Source organism: Ramularia collo-cygni (assembly GCF_900074925.1).
Source record: "Ramularia collo-cygni strain URUG2 genome assembly, contig: RCC_scaffold20, whole genome shotgun sequence".
Taxonomy (NCBI): Eukaryota; Fungi; Ascomycota; class Dothideomycetes; order Mycosphaerellales; family Mycosphaerellaceae; genus Ramularia; species Ramularia collo-cygni.
In genome coordinates this window covers 173,226-189,625 of record NW_019716274.1, presented here as the reverse complement: position 1 = coordinate 189,625, position 16,400 = coordinate 173,226, and the positions used below count along the sequence as shown (strand labels likewise).

The following is a 16,400-nucleotide window of genomic DNA, read 5'->3' as shown; positions in this document are numbered from 1 at the left end:
TACGCCCATTCATAGCATTTCGGATCTTGTTGGCAATGGCAGTCTTCTTTCTCTTCTCCCCTGTCCGGATGTAATGATGGAGCATTGATACAAGCGTCCCTAATTCACCGTGATCCTCCCGTCGAGCTGGTAAGACGACTGGGCAGTGAAAAGATCACTTTGTGATAGTAACGGGACACACCACTTAGTCATAGCTTTCCGCAAACATTTGCGCTTGACAGTCTTTGGTTGATACCCCTTTGGAGACCGGCGCAAAACTTTACGGTGAGCTTGTCTATCACAAACTGATGTGTATTTACATCGGACAAAGAACTGGTTTCCTTTATGCTTGAATGGCAATCCGTACAGTCGCTGTGCTTTGAGTCGATTGCCAGAGGCGGCCGCAATCGATTTCTCAACCGTTCCGCTCGATTTCCCCTCACTCTATTTATTCGTTTTACCCAAGATCAGCCAAGTAGAATGTCGTTAAGCAGAGATCTTTCGCAGGGACCACGACCATGACACTTTGGCTTCAACTCTAAATGTAGAGAACGAGGCACTATTCCAAGGAGCTATGGGTAATCCTTCGCGCCTTCGGAGACACCTTAGCGAGTTTTCCTGCTCTTCATATTGTGCTTATAATAAGACCGGTTCGCTACCCATCAATGCTTGGACATGGCACAACTCGCATGGAGACAGAAAATGAAGGTGTGCTTGGTCCTCGTCTGCCGTCGTGAAGCCTGCTTATCATGTTTTGCAAAGATTACCGAATTCCGTGAAGTGATCCGGCCTCGCGTCGTAGATGGCTCACGACGACCCTCCGACTCAATAGTATACCGTCCGCCCATCGGCATTGGAAACCAGCTCGTGCTTCCAAGCCGTCGTAATTCATTCGGTCCTGCTATCGGTGCAGAATCTAGGTCCAAGACCGGACAAGCTTTGCAAGCATTCAAGCACTATCCAAATCAGCACGGCGCCGGTACTATATCAACCTTACCCGACCTTATACCCATCGCTACATACTACATTACACCTACCTTAGCACATCCCCGTCGCTTCTCGCGGGGCACTGAACAGCTCCCAACAGCAACTCACAGGACCAACGCCCACAGCATCAATCCTCGCGCAGCCAATACGTTGTCTGCTTCCCGCGGGACACCGAACATCGCCCAACCGCAACCGCCCGGACGCCCTGCATTGCAAATGGAGAACATCGATCCAAGCTTGCGCGACTTCTTGCCCACGCAGACCAATCCTCAACACAGCATCTCGCGGGCACCGAATCGATTCGATCGAAACCCATACACGTCGATGCCTCCACCGTCGCAYCTTCCTCAGCACTTCATCGGCGACGGATCTCCCATCGACAACAACATTGCAATTCAACGGAACGCTTTTCCTATTGTGAGGCCTCGTGCCCCGGAGCAGGCAGATCGAGGTGCCGATGCTGTGGCTACTGGTCGGAAACGCAAAGAGTCGGATACATGGGATGAGGAAGACGATCAGGAGAATTCGAGGGAGCTCAAGACCAGCCTGCAAGCTGCGGCGGCCTAGAAGAAGACTCGTCGAGCTCTCGAGGAGGAGACTGGGTGGTCAATCAACAGTATCCAGACAATGARCGCTGAGAGTGGAGGAGTAGCTTCCCAGATGGGGTCTTACCATCCTGATGTCGCAAATATCATGGACATGTTAGGGGATACCATTCCGTCCTTGACCACGCATAACGCTTCGAACCGCTCGAGCGCCGACATGCTACCCATTTTGCCGGTCACCTTGAGTGATGAGGTGGCCAACCACCGTTTCCCGGTCTGGATGTCAAGCGCGCTGCCGAACAGCGAGAGACAGTCGGCGTACGACTCCAGAAGTTCGGACTCTGGTTCATCCACGATGTTGAACAAGAACCTCGCCCCCTCTCGATACGACCAGGCGGCACAGACCCACCCAACTGCGGGCTCTACGCCTATACATAGTCCAAAATATCCGTTGACAGGCTCCTAAAGCTCGTATGGCTCTCTGTCGTTCTGTAAGTAGATGAGTTAGACCAGCGATCGGGTACCATAGCAGATGTAGAACACCTACAAGCAGGCTCCAAGAACTATTTTTCAGATGATTTCCAACTGAGCCTCTAGCAGCCACTGGATCAAGCCATCTTCGAGCTCTGCTGCTCTCGATAGCTCGCATAGCATAGCTTCTTAACGAATATGGATGATGACCGGATATCATGAATTGAAGACCAATCCTCCTATATGCCACCAAGAGCGAGAAGTGTTAGGATGAGACATGCGACACTATACRTTCAGTATCTCTCAGGATAATTTGGGTAGTGACATTTCCTTTCCGCTCACTCCTGGCTTGAGCATGCACATGAGAATGTATAATGATCGAGAAAGAAATCGTGAGTTACGAGGCAGATCTGGAGTCAATTGACAAGCCAAAATGGCCGAGAGTGCCTTCCGTGAAGGAAGTCAAGCAGTAGAAATGGGTAGTAGAGTCCTGGACCGCTAGTTTCACGGCCGAGGAAGTATTCTTATGGACCAAGCGCTGCTCAGTCTGCAAACGTGCCTCATACGTGATCGATGCTTCCATCGACAAAGTCGTGGCAAATGCCCCGCTTTCGTGGCTCTCAGCGTCACATTATCTTCGCGGCTCGAGATTTCTGCTATAGATCTTGTCCCTACCATGTTCAGATCGAGGCTCCATGGCCCGTAGCTAGGCCAGTACCGTTGATTACTCGCCGTCCAATGCTTCCTGTAGCATTCTCATGAAGGCATCGTCTGCGCTAGAGTCTGGACGTAGGCTACCCACCTGAGCTAGCTGGCCGTCGACTTGCCTGCCGCCTTGACCTGCTGACTTCATGGTCGTAGCACTGCTTTCCTTAAGCTGACTTGGGAGCTGTGGTTGTTGTTCTTCAGGGAAAGATTCGCCGAGAGGTCTGCCCCATGTTTCGCTGCCACCGTCGCCATCTGCTTGACCGTAGACGCTGTAGCCGTCAGGGCACTGCGGTGGATCTTGCGTTGGAGCGTAGTCTGTTATCTCAGCGGCCCCATAACCAGTTCTGCCGCCAGACATGGCCAGAGTGTCAGGGTCAGTCATTATTGGGCGTGGCGACTGCGCTGGGCTCATCCACGAGTCCTGCATGTATGGAGACCAGGTCTGGCTTTTCGGTGCCATTGGATAAGATGAGTACCCGTTGTATCCAGGCGATGAGCTTGACGACAGGTTGTAGGAATGTTGGGAAGGGCCTTGGTAGTTTCGCGACTGACTCGTATGCGGATGTGGACCTTGCCATGTCTTTGTGAAGTCGGGTTGCTGGTACGAGTTGCGGTTGTCGCTAACCCCAGAGAATGGGCTTGGGTATGAGCTTCCATCCTCTTGTGTTGGTAGCATATCTCGAGGCATGGGAGGGTTGGGTTGGAAGACTGGGACTGCGTTATTGATCACGTCTTCCCTCATTGTGAGAGGGATCGGCTGCGCTGGTGCTGATGTCAAAAAGTGCGGAGTAGTCTCATGAAGAACCGATGAATTCAAGCTGCGGAAGATATCCAGAGCGTCGCTGTTATCGGTGTCGGTGCGCGGAGCTTGGGGGTTTCCTGGGTTGTCGTTCGCTTGTTGGCTGGCTGGGGCCCTATTAGACGAGCTCTTGGCCTTCTCGATCTCTTCAATACGCTTTCGTCGAGCGGCGACAGTCTCCTTTTGGGTCTTATTTGTCTTGCCCGTCTCCTGCCCCGACATCGTTTGATAGTCACGCTTGTGGCTAAGGATGTCACTGCGGCCCTCAAAGGTCGATGCCATGTCCGGAGGAATGCTAGGAATATCGGCAGGTCCTGAATTTCCGGAGCTTGAATCGACCTTGGTTGAGGTATCAGATGCGCGAACTTGCAGGGACGGAGCAGAAGGTGCTTGCGGGAGTGGCATAGGGGCAGACCGCCGCATCGCGGCGTACGAGGCTGCGCGAGCAATGCGGTCCGCCTGTGCTGCGAGATCGACCCGCGTAGAGGAATTGGCCTGCGGAGCGTTGAAGATGCGCAGTTCTGGATCGATGTTTTCGACGAGCAGTGCGCCTGCCGGCGTTCGAGCCTCCTCTTGGTTGTTCATGGTTGGATGAGAAAAGAGGGTAGAGAGAGTTGTTTGCGTAGCGTTCGAAGAAGTCGGCAGCGTGCTCACAAGACGCTTCGGTGAAGTTTGGAGAGTTGCGCGACTTGAGTTACGCTATCGGATATCAGCTAAGCCATTGCGGCGACAACTACAGCGTTATCCATACACGTGCGAGCTTCTTGCGAAGGCTGCAATGCTCTTAGTGGTGGCTCAATGTTCGAGAAATGGACGCTCGGGCAGAGTTGGGTCGGCGATCGCTCGCGGCTGTCAAAGCACAAGGGGATAGGCTCGCGGCGGTACGGAAGTGCCTGTTGGTGTAATACGTTGAAGATGATATCCTCGGGTGTTGCGAAATAGTCGTGTGGTGTCTGAAGCTGTGGTTTGTCGAGGAAAAGTAGTTGAGATCAGATGGAGGCTGAGCCCATTCACTTCATCTCTAGCTCCATCTCAAACAGGCCCCAGGTAGTTGTAACATCCGATCTCTTACGAATATCCCGCTTTTGGTGAGATTGCATCACCCTGAATAGTGTTACTCACATAGTGCATTAGAAGAGGAAGAAAATATACTAGGCTGGAAGTTGGATCACTTTAATCTTGGGGAGGCTATCAAATGGAATGCGGAATAGATGTTTTTATGCCCCACGGCGTATCCTGGTGGAAAGAGGTATATATTCCCCCATTCTAGTTTGCCCTGTAGACAATGCAACAGTCTTTCGCCCAAACAAACAACGAGTGTGAGTATCCTCCGTGCGGATTGCTGCTACATCAAGACATGCCTCTTCCCAATCCCTGAAACAATGATGAACATTTCAACAAAAGACAATGTCGACCATTACCTCATTGTTTGAAAATTGAATTCCACTCGAATCACGGAGTTGATTCTGCTGAAACTAGGATACCGCTTGAACATGCAATCGAAAATACAGTTACGCCATGCCTCGCGGCCAGTTCGATCTTATGATCTGAAAAAAACAGATTCCCTGCGCCTGTCATGTTACCTCCGGCTTTGTGCCAAGCGTACCTGCTATCATCGTCCTTCCTCGAACAGCATTGCTTACTCTCAGGTCCGCGGTCCACGCCTCTGCCCAGCTGGGATGTTAAGCTGTTTGTCTCGGTCGATCTTGGTCTGTGCTTTAGTGTCATTGCTCTTGCCATGCATCTCCTTCATTGCTCGGCTAGAAGTAGGTGCCCAGGCAAGTCGGTGCACATAGCGAGAGTCGTCAACAGCATCGGCCGCCATTAGCTTGTAGTGCTTCAAGCCATATGCGATTTCTCCAAGTCGATCCTGAATGTTCCAGGCCAGATCCTTTGGCTTGGTCTCATCGTCACTTCTCGAGGTGATTCTCACCTGTTCGGCAGTGGTGAGCTCGGTACCATTGGTGTGTAGATCAATGACCACATTGACAATCTGTGCTGTTACACGCTTGCCAAGCTCCGCCGGCGAGATGTGCGGCATGCAGCCCGCTAGTGCCTTCTCCAGTCTGTTAGTTGCGGTAGTCTGGGACCTCGAGGTACCCGGAACTGCTGTCCGCATTGCTTCGTATAGCGTATCCGCCCAGAAGTCAAAGTTCTGCGTTACGTTCGCAAGGTCGGCTGCTTGTTTTGCGTTGCTCTCCTTGACCTTCAGCTGGGGATTGACGGGCTTTTCGAATCTGCTGAGATATTCCTGAACAGCCTGTGCTCGTGTGATTGGCCTCGTCTGCGGCACTGGACCGAGGCCATTGATGTAGGCGACGGGAGGAGGTGGAGCAATGACAGCGGGGGCCGGAATTGGAATGGTGGGAGCAGGYGGAGGCGGTAGGTTGACAGGTGCGCTCTGCGAAGTGGAGACTGAGATAGAGGGCCCGGGGTCGGTTCCCATCGCTGGCTGTGGGTTCATCTGGTTTGGAGAAGCTTGGATCTCTCTGTGGCCACTCGAGGAATCATGCGCGGCTGGAGGAATGTTCTGCTTCCATGGAGGAACAAGAGATCTGCCTCTTGCCGATCTCGTAGTCGGTTGCGAGGATGGCACAAATCCATCCTCGATAAGCTGCTTTTCCAGAATTGCAGCAAATCCGCTCATGGTAGAGCCAGACACAATCAACAGGCTTGAACCAGGATCAAGCACACGGACAAGGCACCTAATGATAAATCACTGGTCAGCTATGATTCGTTCCGAATGACTGGAGAGACAATGGCTTACATGATGTAGGCAGCATCCACACCAAGTGACTCGGGGTCTGTCAAGACTTGCTCAACGGCGACCTGAGCTTCGACAGGAATGCCGAAATGATCAGTTGCGGGGTAACCATCCTTTGCTTTCGCCAACAGCTGATCGAAGAGGTACTCCTTGACATTTGCAGCATCTGGTGATGATGGTTGGTTGTAGTACATTGGCTTCGAGGAACGATCAGTCCCATGCACGTCGTGAAGGCGCTTGCGCATAGCCGTGAGAACATCAGTCGCTTCGACTAAGAAGTGGGAGGCTGCCTCGTCCATGTCCCAGCCGTTTGAAAGCGCATACCGTGTGTCTGCATCATAGGATCTCCAAAGTGCACGCCCAGCAGAGGCGTAGAAGTAGACCTTGGCTGCAGAGCGGTATGTGTTTCCTTCTGTGAGGGTCTGTTGCTTCTCGCAAAGGTGCGCGAGAGTTCCGAAGCGACGCAAGAACGCTGACGCTGGGGTCGCTGTCGGTCTGACGCTAACCTCTGGGATTGGCGAGCTTCGTGAAATATGGAAGGGGTGAGCGAGGCTACCGTCGCCAGTGAATGGAGAAGAGTGCTGCGATGGGGATGGCGCGAAGCCTTGGCCTGCGTCGGGGTGAAAAAGCTGCGAGTGCATTCCATTGCCTTGAAGGCTGTTCTCGATGCTGTGCATACCGCGCAAAGCTTCATTTTGGGTAGACGCCATGCGCACTGGTGCCTGTGATCGAAATGGCGGTTGGAAATGGCCAATTAGAGCGCGATGTCCCTGAGAGCCGCCAGCGCCGATGATTGCTGCGGCGTCCTGGATGCGAGGCGCTGGGGGTTGGTGGCGGATATCTTCGCCAGCGCCGCTGAAAGAGGCCATGTTGGGACCTGTAACGAATTCTGAGTCTGCCTGATCTTGGAAGCCGGTGTACTGATCCATGTTTGACTGTGGCGCAAAAACTCATCAGTGTCAGACAACGGCTCGTAGGAAGAGGGGAAGGATCATACTGGATGCGCGGGAGGTTGGTTGAGGGTTGGGCTCCGCGTATGAGTTGTTGTATGAGAGAAGTCTTGAAGATTGTCGAGGGAAAAGGTGCACTCGTAGTTGAAGTTGTGGATGGCGTCGTACGTAGGGCGGCGCCAAGACCCCGCGTTATCACATGCTTGGGTTCTGATGGGTAGCACGCTCTATCAGAACAACAATGTATAGGAAATGAGAGGCTGAGGACAACTCTGTGATGTGTATACAGGGGCAATAGTCAAGATTTTGTTGGATCTATGCAAGGCGATTCGAAAAGATCTCTAGACACCAGACTTGGATTGCTTTACGGACAACAGGCAGTACATGTATCAAACAGACAACAAGGGTGACAAACTAATACAACAACTGTCTGCAACAACCCAGAGCGCAATACAATCTATTCAGCTCCTCAGTTCTCCAGGCAAAGACTTTTGGGCTCCTTGTTTCGTTGAGAAGGCAGGTTGATTCCCCTATTGTGGATGATGACCCTCTCCATCAGTAACGCGAGATCTTAAATGCAGCGGTCAGGTCATGTTATACCGCATATGAGGCCCGAATACAAAGATCCGTAATTGAAAGTTGCCTATGCAAGGTTCCGCGCCACAGTAAAGTGGTGGGCAGTAAATTATCGAAGTCACTTGTTCGAAGGAAAACCACTTAAGACACTGGTGTGGAGCCACGATATTTGTAACTAGCTGCTTCATGTCGAGTTGGGGYCATTATGCATGTATTCTTGACGGTCGTTCGACCCTCCCTCCGCCCGCAGTAATATTCGCCTAGTGCGAATGATATCACTTTTCATTCAATCCAGGCTCACCAGAAACACGTCTCCAATGTCGATTATTAGCACTACGCCGGTGTGCATCCTTCCCAGACTCAAAGCTTAGTCGACATTGCGCGCCCACCACTTGTTCCATGTCCAGAAGAGATCTGATTGGCTTCCTTGACTCCAATGCGCAGGTTGAAGGCTTATGCTTCATTTGAAAACGGATCTGGACCACGATTCGCCTCTTCGAACTCCTGCTGGAGCCATTCATCCACGGTTCCCTCCTCGATCATTTTCATCATGTCGACTAGTGAGAAGTCGCAGTCATCGACAGCCGGACCGAGGAAAGGCTGCTCGCTCGAGACCCCCTGCATACCATCCGAAGAGTTATTCGAGTTGCTCGATTGCGCAAAGCCTGCGAAAGGATCAYCCACAATGTCTTCGTTCCTGGGCTGACTCGAGAATCTGTCGAWTTGGTAGCTACTGGAGGACGCCGACTGGAACAACTCGCTAGAATTTGGAGTTCCTGGAGCTCGGACGGCTGCACTCGATGACTGCGAGAAGGGTCGCGAGTTGCTCTGGCCCACTCCCTGGTATGGCGATGCAAAGCTAGGTGCATATCTAGGGTCTGCCTGCAAGTCATCGTTGTCCGGAGGCAAAGTGAAAGGTGGGCGAGTCTGGGATGACCATTCGTGGGGCGCTGATCGATCAGAGGCGGCCTGATATGGGTTCGATAATGGGGGTGCAACAAAGTATGTGGCCGCTGCATCCGCTGTCTGTTTGTTGTCTCCTTGTTGGGCACTGAACTTTACAGCCGGACAGGAGTTGGCGATTACATCAGCCCTTAGGCTGAGCGGTAGAATCGGRGGTCCGTCGAGACTCGTGGTCGAAAGTTGGGTGGTATCGTCAGAGAAGTCGAGAAGGGCGGCGACCTCTGGTTGAACAGGCGGTTCTAGCCTGGCTCCTCCTCCTCCGTGCTCCGCGCCCAAGGTCTCAGGAGTGTTGATAGACCATCCACTCTTCTGCTCTCGGGCTTGGCGGACCGTTCTCTCGGCGGGCTTTGCTTGCCTCTTGAAACTCACCTCTTCCCTCTCCAACTGCTTCTCATCCTCGGTCATGTCCAGCAGTGTGCGCTTCCGAGCGGGAGCAATGGGCTTAGACCATCGATCTCCTGTGTTGAGATGAGGGGCACCGGTGGCTGCCGCGGTGGATGTGGTACCATGGCGAATCGGGGCGCCATTCTGGGTGTGCGACATGGCGTTCATCATTTGCTGTTGAGGGTTAAACGTGGATGACACCGTTGGGTATGGTATGTCGCTAGCTGATGTTGGGAGAAAGTCGCGCAAGCTCGGATCGATGTTCCCGGCGTAGGAACCAGGTGGTCCTGCGCGATGGAGTTGCGACTCGCTCGAGGCTCTGACGGGGACGGGTGGAGGGACGCTCGTCGCCGGATCGTTGATGTCAGGGTAGGACATTCTGGCGGACCGAAAAGGGATGCGGTAGGTACTCTTAGATCAAGAGTTGCATTGGCGATGGCAGCGATCAATGCGTAAAGGATCTTGCAGAGCGGTGTTTGATGACTGCATTCGGTTTGTCGGATGACGCGACTGAATGAAAGCGCAAGGGGTCGGGTCGGGAACGGTGAATCGGAGGGCTTAGGCGTGGGGAATGGTCGCGGTACCAATGCGGGGAGAAGACGAGCTCCGACTGTACAGGTTTGATGGATGTTGATGGGGTGGTGTGTCAGAAGTTGGGTTGTGATGAAAAGGCAGTCGCGTTAACGATTCAACAGACGTGTCCTGAAAAGCCAAAAAGATTCCACAATGCCTTTTGAAACGACTTTTCCTCATTCGAGGTCCAGGCGGTCGGGAGACTACTGTCGGACGGCTGACGCGGAGCATTGAGAACTGCAGACTGGAATCAAGACTGCCATGGCTAATAAGACTCTTCGCTGGTTTGACGTACCGAAGGCGGGAACATCGACATCGGCATGGAACCGCTACCATTACTTTCCTTCGGGAAATTGCGAGGCTGGTGACTGCATCCATCCTGTGTTATCCTTGCCACAGCATCGAAGAAGACCGCAGGCAAGTCAGCGCATAACGAGCAAGCAGCCCCGTTGTAGATAACTGTATAACCTTGAAATGGAATATACCTCCTGCATGGATATACATGAGTCGACATCTTGGAAGACAATCCCAGGGTATCAAAAACCGCTGCTTGATCAGCCCCGAGTAAGGCAACAATCTCGTCTTTCAGCTCCTTGTAGTAAGGAAGCAGCATTGCGAACCTGCCACCGGCAACGGAGAATTGGTACTACTGCCGGAGAGCTCTTAAGTGGTGATAGAAGGCGGGCAGCGCAATAGAACCACCCAAGAAGGGTGAGGGTGACATGAAGAGGCAGAATGGAGACGACCACTCTATAGCTACTACGCTAGGGGTACTCACAGATCTCTTGCTTGCGGACAAAGTGAAACGTTCTTTGGTAGCGGAACAAAGAAATCGATAGTCCTAATGGTGCTAGGCACAGCTCCCGAGGACGTCTTGATTGGCGATGGCAATGGGTCTAATTTCTTTAGAAGCTCGCTAACAATGACTTTTATTTCCTCCTACTTGGCGCCTTCCGTATTGTGTGGAGCTTGGCAAAGGTCATGTCAAATGCGAAGCAAAGGATCTAGCTGCAAGCAATTCATCGACAACGCGGCCAGAGGGCAATCCTGAGCTACTGCTATTGCAAAAGATCTGCTCGCATGAAGGTGACACTTTTACTAGAGCCTAGTGAATTTCGCAACGTCTGAGAATTCTCGGGGTGGTAGTGCTATAGTAGGCTGTAGTTGAGACTCTGCTTCTTCTCCACGCTACGAACACGTCACGAGCAGGTGAAGTCGAAAAGACGCATGTCGTCGGAATTTCCTTCCTGCCAAGATCCGCCTTACCATATTTGGAGTTTGTTACCATTTCTGGAGATCTTTAGTACGGCTATGGCTTCCATTGGCTCATATAGGGCCGGCTTTCGGAGCGAGCCTTTTTCGGACTTCGCGGTAAAAGCAACATCATCTCTTGTCCAGTCTACGTGCTATAGATGAGGGTGTACCTATCGCAATGTGGTCCGGATATCCTGCCGATCTTTTGATACGCGGTAAGACGCTGGTAGTTTTGGACTCAGACGGTCGTAGCGTGCAAGGGAATGGAAGTCTGAGAGATCGACGACGGTAATTCCTCTTCATTGAGATCTTGATCTCAGTCAAGCTTCGCGCTATTGGTCTTAGGCGTTTGGCTCTTTGCACCTAAGCTGCCTACTCCAAGGCGAGTGTCACCACTACTAGCATACACCTATTATACATACATCTGCAAGGTCCGTGCCAGTGATGCGTTGAAGATACCACGGATCTTCATGCCGCTCTACGGAAGTTCACATGTAGCACTGATTACAAGTCTGCAGCAGTAGATATATGCGTCTTTCCAATTTGTTTGATTTCCACAGAGGACAAATATGAACGAAGGTTGAGGGTTTGGGGGAAAACGTTCGATGGAGCTTTCAAGACTCGCACCATGGCATATGTATTGCTATGTAATCGAAGGTCTGTGATTTTGAAGCATCTTCCCAACCCAAAGCCTCACATGCCCCCACCACGAGCAGATTGTTTATAACATGAGCCTTTGAGTGGTGCCGCCCGTATCTTATTCCGTTCTTGAGCCCATGTCATCCAATCGGACCTTGCGTCAATGAAATGGCGAGGTGCTCTGCGACCATGATTCCTTCATCGAACAGTCCTCCGCTACCGCTCTGCTTGAGCGTAGCTCTGTTCTGGTACCCTTGTTCGCTCAATCCGTTGATACAGATTCCCAACTCCAAATGTCCTGCGTTGTAGGTATCGTCGCTCACCGATTCTTGTTGGTGGCCTTCGACTGTTCCTTCAACGCACGTTCCATGAATGGCTGGAACGCCACGAACAGGATGCAGCGCTCATTCAGTCCACAATCCTTGACGAGCAGCTTGTATTGCCGCAGAGTATCCTTCACGGCTTGAAGGCGGGCTAGCAGAGTCAAGGCCGCATCTTGTGCCCACAGTTGCTTCTTTCGCGTTCCATTGGTATGGACCTGGATCTCGTCGAACTCCAAGTTGTGCATACCTGTTTCGTGCAGCTCGATGATTGCTTGCCACATCCTCCACGCAAGTCGCTGATGACGTTCGTCAGCTAGACCGTCTTTGAGCTTGTCGGCGATGTATTTCTTGTAGACGTCCACACCGCTCGTCTGAGCCGCCGTTGTGCAGATAGGGTCTTCCACCATGGCATTATATAGCTCGTTGACGTGGCGCTGACAATCGAGCTTCACAGTGTTGACATCATCGTCATTCGGCGGGATGTTGAAAACTTTGATATTGCGAGTGTAGTAGGATGCGAGCCCAGCCTGGAGATTTGGAAATAGGTGAGTGTTGAAACTGCAACCCGGCAGACGATTAGCTTGTGTCACTGGAGGATGAGCTGCCACTGGCGCCAACCCAGAAGTGGCCAGAGGTACAGGTGGAAGAACTGGTTGGTTGAGGCCTGAATGGAATGATTGGGTTTGGACAAGGGCCGCGATGGCTTGAGACTGATATGCGCCAGCGTCCCCTCCTTGACTGGCATTCCCTGCGGGACGGATGATCTGCTGGTGGTGTAAGGATTTAGGAGATGAGTTCTGCGATCCAAGGTCTGGATGAAGCTGCTCGCCGGCAAAGTACTGGTCCTGTAGCGAGGTCGCAAAGTCTTGCGCGATGTAACCACCCTGGACAAGGTGGAAATCTAGGCCAGCAAGCATGGCGCTCCATGGCGATGGTGCTCGAAGCCTGAATGGCATACCGCACAAGCGCATGATGCAGAATAGCTCAACGATGTAGTGGGAAGGTGTTCCTGCTCTCTTGCACAGCTTGTGAATCATTCCAGTACCCTCAAGTGATAGACTTGGCCGTACTTCATGATCGCCGTTACGGGCTTTCCAGAGCAGGATTTCAAAAACGTTGACGATCTCTTCCGCTTCTTGATCTGTCACAGACTGGCGTGGATTCCTCACGGCCTTGAGATCCTGTTGCGGCGTATCGTGAAGGGAGGCGAAGTGCTGAAGTAGACTTGAGAGTGCAAGGCGTGCGCCACACTCGTTGCGAAGGTCCATAGCCTGCTCGTTCCACGTCGTCCATAGTTTTGCCTTTCTCTCCATCGGCAGTAGCTGCCACACAAATAGTCCTCCAGTGGAGTAGAACCACAGGTGGGCAGCTGAGAATGATGTTAGATCCTTGCTCCACTCGACAATGTAATGCCATTTCCCAAAAAGCACGAGTCCRCGCATCATCTCCGCAGTCGGATTGATCAGATTTGCGGTACGCTGGCGATCGGTCGGCAAAGGATTGCTGTCGATCCCCTGGCGATGGTGATGCTGGTATGGCGTCTGTCCGCCCGAGTTGGAGAATGTTTGCATCTGCGCGCCTTCCTTAGTGGTCAAGGAGTTTCTTTCGGAGTCTTGCTGTAGGGCACTGGAAGTAGTGCTTTGCCGTCTCTCGTCCAAGTCATCGAGATCTTGCGGGCTCGGCTGGCTCGCAAGATGATGTTGATACTGGAACATCCTTTCGGCAGTGGGCGCGCAGGTGGAGTCCAGTGGAGTCAATGTGCAAGATTTATCGTTACGAGTTTGTTTTGAGGATTGAGCGGGAGTACCACAGGCCAAGATGTTGAATGTGTAGGATGGAAGCGCATGTCGTGAGGGGAGGTCTTTTGAGTATACGTTAGTCCATATCTGATTAAGCACGTGCCAGCCGAGTGAATTCAAATTCTGCCTTGGCCTTCTCCAAGAACTTTTGACGTGGAGATCGACCCCTCCAGTAGGATAGCTATATATAGGATCTACCATTGATCTATAAGCATCGATCGCCATGTATGTAGACTCACTCATCAGACGGCAGTTCGCTCCTTGCATAGCTTCTCTCAAAACGGTTGGGGTGTAGAACGAGTGCGCAGCCCTGAAGAGCTCCTACTCGATCCATGGACTGCTTCATTTTGTCGTTGGAAACACTATCATGGAGGTCGTGAGGTGAGCAGAATCGGTTGAAGCCCGCTATGTCTTGCTTGAAGGCAATGTCCTGACTAAGAAGTGTGAGTTCAAGAGCGACCAAGATGAGCACGGAATAGTATTTGTAGCACCTTCAAGATTGCTGTAACAAGCAATGTTTGCCATGATTCATATATGCCTCAAACTCTAAGAGAGTGCAAGTCGCTGGTCTGACAGTCGCTCGTACTGCCACAGATGCTGCGGTGATTCGCCGTATGGGCATCAATGTGTTCTAATCAAACGCCAGGGCGGTCTCTAGCTTCCTACCTCCCAACCGGCTGTACAATTATTGTCCCGCAGCACCAATACCTCAACATAAGTCTTATGGCAAGGACTTCCCAGAACAATTGCTAGCTGGAGCTCGGTACTTCCGCCAATTCATCAACAGACTCCAAGAAGAGGTCAAGATCACCTCTATGAATGGTATCGCTAAGAGTCTCCGGTAGCTGCGATAGGTACTTCCCGGAAGAGATTGTACTCGAAAATCTGGGATGCATGGCGTTGATGCGAAACAACTCAGCCATCTCAGCCGCCTCGCGCTCCTCGGGTCCGTTTTGCGAGGCGCTTGTACCTGACTCCTCTGGACGCTTGTGGAAGTGTTGAAGGTCACTCGATCCATCGTCTTCCGGAGCACCAAGCATGCCCGAACTGGAGGGCCCTACACTGTTGAGCCCAAACGTGCTGCGCTGGCCCGCAAGTCCGAATTGTTCTGTGATTTGATGGGGATAGTCCAAATTATCTTGCGCATGGAACGGAAAGCCAATGTCTTCGAAGAAACACTGATATCCATCGTGGGATGCTCCACTTTCTCCCTGTCGTTGCGCTCCGCCGAACGTTTCTTCGGGGTTTACCCGAGCGCTATGACCAATACCTTGACCGCGGAGGCCGTGTTGCTGCATTGCTTGATTGGCGATTGGGGGGTGCTGATATGCCACAGTACTGTAAGGGTATGAAGGCGGGGATGCTTGCAAATGACCTTGGTAGTAGCCAGAGTTAGAGGGAATCTCTGCGGGTTTATTACCACGCGAGGAATCGTCTGGCTGTTCCAGATAGACGTCAGAAATTCCGCGCTGAGAGTTCGAGGTGGTGTGGAATGCTGTGCGAATGTTTCTCCGCATTTCCTCGACATGGTACTGGTCGTGTGGATATTCGTAGTTGTGGTGTTGGCCTTGCTTGTAATGGATACGATCTTGCACTTCTGGAGCTGTGTAGGACACTCGATCCTGATGTTGCTGATAATCGACCGGGACAGGAGGCCTCCCGCCAGAGTGATGAAGTTGCTGGCGCGCACTCAGATACCGCGAGTGGGCATCTTGTTGAGCGCCCACGCGTGGCGGCTGCATGTCAGGGCCGGAAACATGGTCCATAGATCGTAGCCTCTTCGCTGGCCAGTCTGCTTGTTGGTCATGTAATGACCCTTTGCGCTTCTCAACACCTTCATGAGACCCAAGGTACACAGCATTGGATTGTTGACTGGAACTCATCTGCGTGCTGTCATGACGATGGAAAGCGGTGTTCTGTAAGAAAGGGACATTCAGCCAGCGCTGGTCAGCACCAGACATGCCGTTTGTGTCTTGCGCGGGACCGCCGTAATGGAGCTGTGGGTTGTTGCATCGCTCACTAGGACTTTGCCCATCTTCGTCCTGTCGAACAGCTCCATAGGCGGAAGATGCCAAGTCGTCTACTGAAAATTCTCCTTGGACGCCAGACATCTACGAGTTCAGTCGGACTGCGTCGGATGCGGTTGTAATGGCTCTCTACTTTCGCAGACAGACTGTTCCAAGTGCAGCCTTAATGGCTCTGTTCTTTTGTGCTCGTAGATCTCCGGGTAGATTGTAAATGGTCTTCAATTCCGGCTCCAAGAAGACGGGAAGCGGCGGGCGTGGAAGAGCAAGGCGGCGTGCTTGGATGGTTGGCAACAGTCTCAGAAAATGGAGTTGCTGAGCAACACCCGTAGGATGTATCGATRCGGACAGATCTTGGTGATTCACATCGATTGAGGTGGAGAAGCTTGAATAAGGACGGCACAGCAGGTGGCACGTGCGTCGTTGATTTTGGGGCGGGCAAAAGTGGATCATAGGAGTGTTTCAACAACATCCCCCGCTGATTACGAGACTGGAGCCACTCGTAGACTGCAGCACATCCATCGTCGTTCAACGGCAGGGGTTCTGGCAGTAGTCATATAGAAATGGTCGGCATGCATACTTGATTTTCCGTTATGTCTTTCTATGTAAGTAAGGGAACAGATTGTGCAGTCGAAAGCAGCTTGATACATCGGGTCATTGAT

General features: G+C 52.2%; 6 protein-coding genes; 1 reads left to right on the top strand and 5 right to left on the bottom strand.

The window, feature by feature from the left end:
• Nucleotides 1–1,182: 1,182 nt before the first annotated feature.
• Nucleotides 1,183–1,533, top strand: RCC_09915 (uncharacterized protein; the record flags this gene model as incomplete). The annotated part of the gene is made up of 1 exon (XM_023775154.1): nucleotides 1,183–1,533. The coding sequence occupies one exon, from the start codon at nucleotides 1,183–1,185 to the stop codon at nucleotides 1,531–1,533; it is 351 nt and encodes a 116-aa protein (XP_023630922.1).
• Nucleotides 1,534–2,706: 1,173 nt separating this feature from the next.
• RCC_09914 (uncharacterized protein) lies at nucleotides 2,707–4,074 on the bottom strand (the record flags this gene model as incomplete). Its single annotated transcript, XM_023775153.1, has 1 exon — nucleotides 2,707–4,074. One exon carries the CDS (start codon nucleotides 4,072–4,074, stop codon nucleotides 2,707–2,709), a length of 1,368 nt encoding a protein of 455 aa, XP_023630921.1.
• A 1,060-nt stretch (nucleotides 4,075–5,134) lies between these two features.
• Nucleotides 5,135–7,182, bottom strand: RCC_09913 (uncharacterized protein; the record flags this gene model as incomplete). XM_023775152.1 has 2 exons in its annotated part: nucleotides 5,135–6,194; nucleotides 6,257–7,182. The coding sequence occupies 2 exons, from the start codon at nucleotides 7,180–7,182 to the stop codon at nucleotides 5,135–5,137; spliced, it is 1,986 nt and encodes a 661-aa protein (XP_023630920.1).
• A 1,050-nt stretch (nucleotides 7,183–8,232) lies between these two features.
• On the bottom strand, nucleotides 8,233–9,504 carry RCC_09912 (uncharacterized protein; the record flags this gene model as incomplete). Its single annotated transcript, XM_023775151.1, has 1 exon — nucleotides 8,233–9,504. The coding sequence occupies one exon, from the start codon at nucleotides 9,502–9,504 to the stop codon at nucleotides 8,233–8,235; it is 1,272 nt and encodes a 423-aa protein (XP_023630919.1).
• Nucleotides 9,505–11,911: 2,407 nt separating this feature from the next.
• RCC_09911 (uncharacterized protein) lies at nucleotides 11,912–13,630 on the bottom strand (the record flags this gene model as incomplete). The annotated part of the gene is made up of 1 exon (XM_023775150.1): nucleotides 11,912–13,630. The coding sequence occupies one exon, from the start codon at nucleotides 13,628–13,630 to the stop codon at nucleotides 11,912–11,914; it is 1,719 nt and encodes a 572-aa protein (XP_023630918.1).
• Nucleotides 13,631–14,463: 833 nt separating this feature from the next.
• Nucleotides 14,464–15,597, bottom strand: RCC_09910 (uncharacterized protein; the record flags this gene model as incomplete). The annotated part of the gene is made up of 1 exon (XM_023775149.1): nucleotides 14,464–15,597. The coding sequence occupies one exon, from the start codon at nucleotides 15,595–15,597 to the stop codon at nucleotides 14,464–14,466; it is 1,134 nt and encodes a 377-aa protein (XP_023630917.1).
• Between the last annotated feature and the right edge of the window lie 803 nt (nucleotides 15,598–16,400).